The sequence below is a fragment of the Notamacropus eugenii genome, chromosome 2 (genome assembly GCF_028372415.1).
Source record: "Notamacropus eugenii isolate mMacEug1 chromosome 2, mMacEug1.pri_v2, whole genome shotgun sequence".
NCBI classification, from domain to species: domain Eukaryota; kingdom Metazoa; phylum Chordata; class Mammalia; order Diprotodontia; family Macropodidae; genus Notamacropus; species Notamacropus eugenii.
The window spans coordinates 75066164-75076331 of NC_092873.1; the positions used below are offsets into that span (position 1 = coordinate 75066164).

Below are 10168 nucleotides of genomic sequence, written 5' to 3' on the forward strand. Positions count from 1 at the left end.
GCAATGGGGGGAGTAAGAATGAGGGAGAAGTTGACAATGACATTTAGGTTGTGAGTTTAGGTGACTAGGATGATGATGGTACCTAATTATAATAGGAAAGTAATTAAAGGAGAAAATTCAGTGGGAAATTGTTTCTTTTTAAACATATTGAGTTCCAAGTATCTGTGACACATCCAGTTTGAGATGTCTAAAAGTTATTTGGAGATCTGAGATTAAAGGTCAGCAGAGAGAATAGGCTTAGACAATTAAATATGAGAGATGATAATTGATAAGCAACCATGGAAGCCTTTGAGATCACCAAGTGAAATAGTATAGAAGGTCAAGAGAAAAGGGCTCAGGACACTGTTCCTGTGGGACTTCCATAGTTAGTGAATGTGACCTAGATGATTGTCCAGCAATGGAGACAGAGAAGGAGGTGTCAAACAGGAAGGAGGAAAAACAGGAGAGACTAATATCATAAAAACCTACATAAAAGAGAATATTAACAAGAGGATAATTTGTAGTATCAAAGGCTACAGAAAAGCTAAGGAGGGTGAATGGGGAGAAAAGGCTATTAGATTTGTAGAGAGCAATTTTGACTGGTTAGAAGAGAAACTGTTGAGAGCTAAGAGAGTGAAAGGAAGTGGAGGCAATTATTGTAGATAACTTTCCCAAGGAGTTTAGCAACAAAAGGGAGGAGGGATATTAAAAGGTCTATGCATATTTTCATGCATATGCATATATACATATATATGTCATCACACTGTATGTGTATTAACATATACATATCATCCATATTATATTTAATATTCTAGATATTTTCATATAAAATTTATTTACACTATAGCCATTATGCTTAATGGCAATTAGCAATAAATGTTAAGCAGTTACATAAATTATTTCAATTAGTTGAATCAATTAATCAACCCTTCAATCAACATTTATTAAGTGCCTACTATGTACCAGGCACAGTGCTAAATATAGGGTTTGCAAAAAGAGACAAAAGATAGTCCTTGCCCTCAAGGAGCTAACAATCTAATAGTTTATTATTATTTATCCAGATGAAAAGTTTTAAAGTCTTTCTCTTTTTACTTTTTAAATTCTTCAGTCAATGAAGTCATCATCAATAGCAGTCCCTGACAAAACAAGGGGTAGAGCAATCGATTCAGTCCTGAAATACAACAAATGTCCGAAATAGTGCAATTTCTTCACCCTTACCAGCTCCATTCAGGTTCACACATATTTTAAAAGAAATTTCTTGGATTCAGTTCCCAATAGTTGCTCTGTCTTTGCCTTTGACATGATTTCTCTTTCAAATTCCTCCCTCTCCTCCCTGTTTCACTTGTAGGAATTGTAATAGAAACTTTGGGACAGAGTTCTTCCCAGGATTTGAAAGAGATAAAAAAATGTAATAGGAAAGAAGGAGTTTGGAAGTCCTGCAACCACAAGCAGATCATTGAGAAGATCTGGAAGGATTGTCTACAAAACATCCTTCTACTTTTCAAAGTAAACACTACTCCAGGCAGGAATAGATATGTTAACTGCTCAGCACAGAACTCTTCCTGTAAATAGTTCATTTACTTATACAGAAAGGAAAGTAGAGAAACTATTGTACACCTCACAGTGATATTAATTAATTAGGTAAAAAAATAAATGAGACTTTCATAAAGCCATGCAAGAATGAAAAGGAAAACAAAGTTTCTTTCCATCAGGAGAACAGAAGAAAGTAAAAGATAAAACAAAAATATACATTCTTGACACAGGGAAGCAGGAAGCTCAGTGTTTTGTAACGACTGTGTAAGTTAATATTTAGAAATGGCATGGGAGCAGCCTTTGATTTTTGTTCATGAAGATTTTCCTAAGGTAACCAGTGGAGTAATTCATTTATAAAGAGGATTGCCACATATACCATGATTCAAGATGGAACCTATTGCCCAGCTTCTTGCCATTTCATTCCTAATTATGTGACAGAACAGTATCACGTAGGGGATAATGGCTCAAAGTGAACCTCAATTTCAATGGGTTTTAGAATGATTAGATCAGAGGCTAAATAAAGTTTTAGGGACAAGATATGCTTCTGTAGATGCACCTGTGAGAACATGTCTACTAGGAAAAATAGTTTCACAGGAAAAATTCATTCTATTTAATTAGATAAAGTGAAATTACAATGGCCTATGCCCGTATTTTCCATACTTTGCATAGGGGAATAGATGTGAGTGAAGGGGGGGGTAGCTAGATACAAATTCTCTCCCCTGTTTTCATCAACCTATTATCACCTATGTATTTCCATTCAAAGTAATAGAATTTTAGAATTGGATGAGGCATTGTTTGACTATCTAGGCCTCTTCCAGTCAACTAATGCATTCTGACAATCCTCTACAATTATATGTGTGTGAATGTATGTGTGTATGTGTGTGTATGTATACATAGATAGATAGATTAGATAGATAGATAGATGATAGATAGATAGATAGATGATAGATAGATAGATAGATAGATAGATAGATAGATAGATAGATAGATAGATAGATAGATAGATATACACCCCAACCTGAAGGATAAAATGCAAATTCCTGGAGAGTTAGCACATTAGGGTAAATTAATTACTTTTAAAGTCTACATGATTATATCAGATGCTTTCCTATTTTGACGGAAATAAAGGGATTATAAATAAGGGAGGTACTAGATGGGACAATTAATATGGAAAGGAAGATTTGACAGTGAAAGGCTCAATGGAGTAGAAAGAGGAGGATAAAGATGCTGTAATGAAACCTGCATGTTTGCCACAGGCAAACAGTGGGAGAATTTGTCTTTGATAATTTTACAAATGAAATATTGCTTGCATTTTTTCCTTTTTTTATTATTACTACTACCACCATGGGCAAGACTATTTATCTTTAACTGTGTGAGGTTTTCCATAAAAGTATTTTGAGAGTAAGTAGGGGATTCACCTACTTCTTCCAGTGATTGCTGTAGTGTCTGATGTTTGATAAATGCTCATTAGTTTGACCTACTCTTACAGGAATTGACCATGATGAATCTGTTATGTTTCCTTTGACTATTAACACTATCCACTGGAAAATATTAAAACTAAGGCAAGGAAACAGTCATTTATTAAGTATTTACTGTGTGGCAAGCTGTGCTGTGTTTTGTAGTTATATCATTTGATCCTCACAATAACCTTGTGAGACAGGTGTTCTAGTGATTCTCATTTTATAGAGGTAGACAAAGGCTAAGTGACCATTGGTCATTTAGTGGTCAGATAGTAAATGTATGAGACTGGATTTGAACTCAAGTCTTCCTGACTCCATGCAGTACACCCTGTGCCACCTAGATGCCATCTAACCACCTTAATTGGATCCTTCTTACTAACTGTTTGGGTTTTCCTAGCCTGATTTGTTATGTGGTTTTACTTTCTTATTTTTCCTGTCAGTTAGTTATAATAGCTGAAGATCTTCCACTTTCACCACTAATTCCCAAACCCAGTCCCACAACCTTCTTAATTATATCATTCTCCATTGATCCATCTTCCATTGTTTCTCCATTTTCTCCTCTCTGGCCTGAAATTTCTATTAAAGTATGTCACTCCTCTGGGTTAGAAAAGAAAGAAAAATCAGTTTTAGAGTTGGAAGAAAACAATTTAAACCAACCCTTTTTTTTCACAGACAAAAAACAAACAAGGCTTAGAAAGACTTGCCCATGGTGCCACAACTAGTTAGTAGCATAGCCAGGCCTTATTTAGTGTTCTCTCCTCTATCCTAAGGGCATTGTTTCCAGTAGTACACAGTTACACCTATCTAGTTATCTTCTCTATTCCACCTGACTCTATTGAAATCTTTTATAGCCTAGTTCAGATGTAACTTCCTCTATGAAGTCTTCATTAACCCTCTAGTCAGAAGTGATCTTTCTATATATATTCTCATAGCACCTTATATTTTTACCTCTTCTATGTACTTAACCTATTCCCTAGCTCAAGAAGCTTGGATGACTCCCCATTACATCCAGCATAAAATAAAAGTCCTATTTAATATGCAATCCTTCACAATCTGGCTACAGTCTATCTTTCTAGGCTGATTATGGATTACTCACAAATGCACACACACACACACATACATTTCCACACAAATTGGCTTACTTACTTTTTCCAGTAAATTACATTTCATCTTCCAAATATGACTTTGGATAGTCAGTGTTCCATGCCTAGAATTCTCTCTCCTCACCTCCACAGCCAGGTTCTTCTTCTCCCTTTAAAGCTCAACTTACATATCACTTCCTAAGGACCTCCTCAAAATTAATTTTCATTTATTTTAAAATAAATTGTTTTTGTTTACCTGTACACATATTTTTTTTCCTCAGTAAAAACTAAGCTTGAAAAATTCAAGAATGGATCATTAAGGAAAATGATCTGGAAATTGAAGAAATGGTAACTAAGCTAATATGGTTTCATCATCACCTTTATTCAGTGCAAATTCTATAGATATCTATTTATTTGATAGATAACATTTAGCAACAGATAGAAGCCCTAAGTGATAAGAGAGACAGTATGGAGCATTCACCAGAGAGGGTAAATTCAAATGGAGTACCTAAGTGAGGGTGGGGGGTGGGGAATGGGTAGGGGCTCAAGTCTCGGGCCTCAGACATCCAGAGAGCAATATGAGGACATTGACAGAAGGTAGACCCAGAATGATGAGGGCACCTGTACAACACCAAAAGTGAAGAAGTAAAATAAATTTTGCCTCAAATTTACCTTGGTTAGTCCCATGAGAATTCACTACTCTGATCTCACTTAAGTGCCCTAATAAATGTTTGTATAATGAACAATACAAGTTAATGAATAAACAGCACTTCAGTACCTTAGTGCAAGATCAAGAAGCTTTGAAGGAGCCAAGATGACAGAGTGAAAGGAGAGCCAAGATGGTGGAGTGAAAGCAGGGACTTCCTTGAGCTCTCCCCCCAAACCCCTTCAAATACCTGTAAAAAAAAATGACTCTAAACAAATTCTAGACCATCAGAACAAACAAAATAACAGACTGAAACAAATTTCTATCCCAAGACAACCAGGAAGGTTGACAGGAAAGGTCTGTTGCACCAGTATGAGAAAGGACTTCAGTCCAGTGTGGGCCGCACCAGACTGGGCCCCAGAAAACCCAGAGTGGGCCTCAGGAGACTGAATCAGTGACAGCTGAAACAGTTTCCAGATTTCTCAATCCACAAATGTTAAAGACAATTTAGACAGTCAGTAGGAAAGGTCTGTGGGACTTGGGTGAGAGAAGAGCACAGTCTACCCCCACCCCCAGTCCCAGGGCTATAGAGGCAGCAATGGCAGTGGCTGCTTCCAGAGCTCTCAGTCCACAGACTGGGCAGGGATCAAGCAGCTGACCAGAGGGAAATTTCAGGGATCTCTTTGTTGGCACAGGATTTTCTTGCTTTACCATTGCTAGGATGTGGGTTGCAGTCCTGGGTACTGGTCCTGGGATGGGAAGGAGTGCTTGCATGGTGGAGGTTGTGGTAGTAGTAGAGTCGGAATCCTCCTCACAGTTCCAAGGCAGAAAACAGTGCTTGTGGTCACTCACAGATCAGAGCACAGGGCCAAGAGATGAGTAAAAACTTCTCCTTTGATTGTACAACCTTGGAAGAACTGAAAATTTACAGGTCCCTAGAAATATCTCTGAAAATAGCTGCACAAATCCCCTAAAGCTTGGGACAGTGCACTCTTCACTCTGGAAGCAGAATCCTACTTTAACAAAGAGTTCAAAAGTCAAGTAACTGGCTGAGAAAATGAGCAAACAAACAGTGTGTGTGGGGGTGGGGAATCAGACTATAAAATCTTACTTTGGTGACAAGGAAGATCAAAACATACAATCAGAATTAGACAACAAAGTCAAAGCTCCTACATCCAAAGCCTCCAGAAAATATATGAATTGGTCTCAGGTCATGGAAGAGTTCAAAAAGGATTTTGAAAATCAAGTAAGAGAAGCAAAGGAAAAATTGGGAAAAGAAATGAGTGATGTAAGAAAATCATGAAAAACTAGTCAACTGCTTGCTAAGGGAGACCTCAAAAAATATTGAAGAAAATTAAAAAATAGACTAATTCAAATGGCAAAAGAAGTCCAAAGGAGAATTGCCAAATGGAAAAGGAGACCCAAAAGCTCACTGAAGAAAATAATTCCTTCAAAATTAGAATGGAGCAAATGGAAGCTAATGACTTCATGAGAAATCAAGAAATTATGAAACAAAACCAAAAGAATGAAAAAATAGAAGACAATGTGAAATATCTCATAAGAAAAACCAATGACCTGGAAAATAGATCCAGGAGAGAGAATTTAAAAGTTATTAAGCTACCTGAAAACCACAATAAAAAAAAAGCCTAGACATCATTTTTCAAGAAATTACCAAAGAAAACTTCCCTGGTATTCTAGAATCAGATGGTAAAATAGAAATTGAAAAATCCACTGATCACCTCCTGAAATAGATCCCAAAAGGAAAACTCCTAGGAATACTACAGCCAAAGCCAGACTTCCCAGGTCAAGAAGAAAATATTGCAAGCAGTCAGAAAGAAACAATTTGAGTATTGTGGATACAATCAGGATAACACCAGATTTAGCAACTTCTACATTAAGGGATCAGAGGGCTTGGAATATGATATTCCAGGGGTCACAGGAACTAAGATTAAAACCAAGAATCACCTACCTACCAAAACTCAATATAATACTTCAAGGGGAAAAAGTAAACATTCAATGAAAGAGAGGACTTTAAAGCATTCTTGTTGAAAAGACCAGAACTGAATAGAAAATTGGACTTTCAAACACAAGACTCAAGAAAAGCATGAAAAGGTAAACAGGAAAGAGAAATCATGAGGGACTTAATAAGTTGAACTATTTACATTCCTACATGGAAACATGATATTTGTAAATCATGAGACCTTTCTCAGTATTAGGGTAGTTGGAGAGAATATGTATAGACAGAGGGCATGGAGTGAGTTGAATATAAAGGAATGATATCTAAGAAATAAAATTAAGGGGTGAGAGAGGAACGTACTGGGAGAAGGAGAAAGGAAGAGGTAGAAAGGACAAAATTATCTCACATAAAAGAGGCAAGAAAAAGCTTTTACAGTGAGGGAAAGAGGTCAGAGATGAGAGGGAATGTGTGAACCTTACTCCCATCAGGTTTGACGGAAGGAGGGAGGAATAACATACATACTCAACTGGGTATGGAAATCTATCTTATCCTACAGGAAAGTAGGGAGAAATGAGATAAGGGGGGTGATAATAGAAAAGTGAGCAAATGAGGGGAGGGGTAATCAGAAGTGAACACTTTTGAAGTGAGACAGGGTCAAAGGAGAGAATAAAATAAATGGGGGGCAGGATAGGGATGAAGAGAAATATAGTTAGTCTTTCATTACATAACTGTTATGGAAGTGTTTTGCATGACTATACATGTGTAACCTACATAAAATTGCTTGCCTTCTCAATGAAGGTGGATGGGGAGGGAAAAGGGGAGAGAATGTAGAACTCAAACTTTTAAAAACAAATGTTATAAATTGTTTTTATATGCAACTAGGAAATAAGATATACAGGCAATGAGGTATAGAAATCTATTTTACTCTACAGCAAAATAGAAGGGAAGGCATGGGGCGGGTGATAGAAGGGAGGGTAGCTTGAGGAAAAGGGGTAATCAGAATGCATGCTGTCTTGTTGTGGGGGGAGGAGAGAGATGGGGGAAAAATTTGGAATTCAATCTTGTGGAAGTAAATGTTGAAAACTAAAACTAAAATTAATTAATTAAAAAAGAAAGTTCGATTCTTAAAATCAGATACCTGAAGGCTCAGTGATTTCCTGGACCACATCTTCCATTCCCCAGTGTCAATGTAGGTCTGGGCCATTCCCCAGGACCTTTCTCATTGCCCCTTTAACTTCTTTGTTCCTCAGAGTGTATATGAAAGGGTTCAAGGTAGGAGTCACCAGACAATAGAAAAGTGTAAGGAACTTGCCTTGGTCCTGGCTGGCTACATTGCCTGGCTGCATGTACATGTAGATGATGCTGCTGTAGAACAGTGATACAACAATCATGTGTGAGGAACAAGTGTTGAAGGCTTTCTTCCTCCCAGCTGCTGACTTGATATTATACACAGCAGCAGCAATGTACCCATAGGAGACCAGGATCATGGTGAGGGGCACCAACACAATAGGGATGGCTAGGAAGAAGGCCAGGCCCTCCACTCTACTAGTGTTGACACAGGAAATCCGTATCAAAGCTGGCATCTCACATACAAAGTGGTTGATACGCCGGTGACCACAACGCCCAAGTGACAAGGTGAGTGGAGACATCAGAATCGAGTTGGCAATGCCACTAAGCCAGGCAAAGGCAGCCAGTTGTAAGCACAGCTGTGGGTGCATGATGACCATATAGTGGAGGGGTTTGCAGACTGCTACAAAACGGTCATAGGCCATGAAAGAGAGGAGAATGCATTCAATACCTCCCACTGAGAGAAAGGCAAAAAGTTGAACCACACAGCCTATATAGGTGATGGTTTTTCTGGGACCCCAGAGATTTACTAACATCTGGGGAATACTACTGGTTGTGTAGCAAAGATCCAAAAGAGACAAGTTACTGAGGAAGAAGTACATGGGAGTGTGAAGTCGGGGGTCCAGGAGGGAGAGCAGTATGATGGTTGAATTGCCGGTAACAGCAAAAAAGTAAAAAATTAGATTGACAATAAAGAGGATTGTCTCAAGCATTGGCCGGTCAGAGAAACCTATTAAGATGAAATATTCTTCAGAGGTCTCATTGACTGCTTCCATCACCTTTGATGTAATATTTCCTACATAAAGAGTTAAAATATTTTGTTGCTATTTGCATACAATATTTCGTTGTATATATTACTGAACCAGTATCCCTGAAGCCTGAGCTTTGAGTTGTTTGCACAATAGCTGGAATGGATTTGCAGCATGTCAACAATATCCTTTCACACATTGTTGTCAATGATAGTTTGTCAACTAGTTTGTTAGGCAATGTGGAGTAACCTGTGGCTGTGTAATAAAATTCATAATGATTTATACTTTGATATGTAGTTTATAAAACATTCTCCTCACATAAACCTTAGGAAGTACTTGTAGATATGCAAATTGAGACTTATATAAGTTAAGTAACTTCCCTATACGTGGCTAGAATTTCAATCTATATCTTTGGATTCATAACGTAGTATTCTTTACCTTAAACCCTACTGCTAACTGACCCATATGAAGATTTTACTTCCAGCCTCATGATTACCCTGTTCTAATCAAAATAATTGACCATGGAGGGAAAAATACAGTGCAAAAGCCACTTCTACAGCCATGATAAAAAAGATAGAAGGCAAAAGGGAAAATCTATTTGTGCTAAGTAATCAACTATATCAGACACTACTAAAGATTGAGTGAAATTCTCTCTCCTTGATATGGTCTCTCTAACTTTATGTGAAAACATCTAGTATCAATATAATTGACTGTAAACATCCATGCTAACCAGAGTAAGCAGAGGCATGGATAAATCATATATTAAATTAAGTCCTGAGCATAGTCTAGATCAGTATGAATTATGAACTTTCATAGAGAGACCTGCTCTGGTTTTATGGGGTATTACCATTTGTCTTTTTTGTTTCTGCTTCTGTGATTTCTATTATGTCTCTTTTTTCCCTCCATTATTTTATTTTTCTAATTAATATTTTTATATTTTAAAAGTATTTTATTTTTTCCAATTACATTTTAAAATGATCTTTAATTTTCATTTTTTTTAAATTTTGAGTTCCAAATTCTCTCCCTCCTTCTTTCATTGAGAAGGCAAGCAATTTGATATAGGTTATACATGTGCAGTCATGCAAAACATATATCCATATTAGTCCATAATGTTTACTATATCTCTTGATCATAAGGCTCAGGTAAGCTACCAACTTGTCAGTCATTATCAAGTGACTTCCTGAATTGTGAGTGTTTGGCTACACTTATCTCAAGGACCTAGACCGGACTCAAAGACTCAATTATGGGCTGCTTACTACTAAAAACTCAACTATGGAAAGGGCCAGAAACACTAGGCTCAATCTTTCTCCTTCCCCAGTGCTTGAAAAAGAACTGAAAGAAACCCTGTCACTTACGGACATGAGGCTGGGAACTGTAGTTGAAAGATATTATTCTCTGTCAAATGGCTAGCAAAC

At 37.3% G+C, this 10168-nt stretch overlaps 1 protein-coding gene across 1 annotated transcript; it reads right to left on the reverse strand.

The window, feature by feature from the left end:
* Window positions 1-7841: 7841 nt before the first annotated feature.
* Window positions 7842-8789, reverse strand: LOC140522674 (putative olfactory receptor 2W6). The gene has a single exon (XM_072638002.1). It carries the CDS (start codon window positions 8778-8780, stop codon window positions 7842-7844), a length of 939 nt encoding a protein of 312 aa, XP_072494103.1. The 5' UTR covers window positions 8781-8789.
* Between the last annotated feature and the right edge of the window lie 1379 nt (window positions 8790-10168).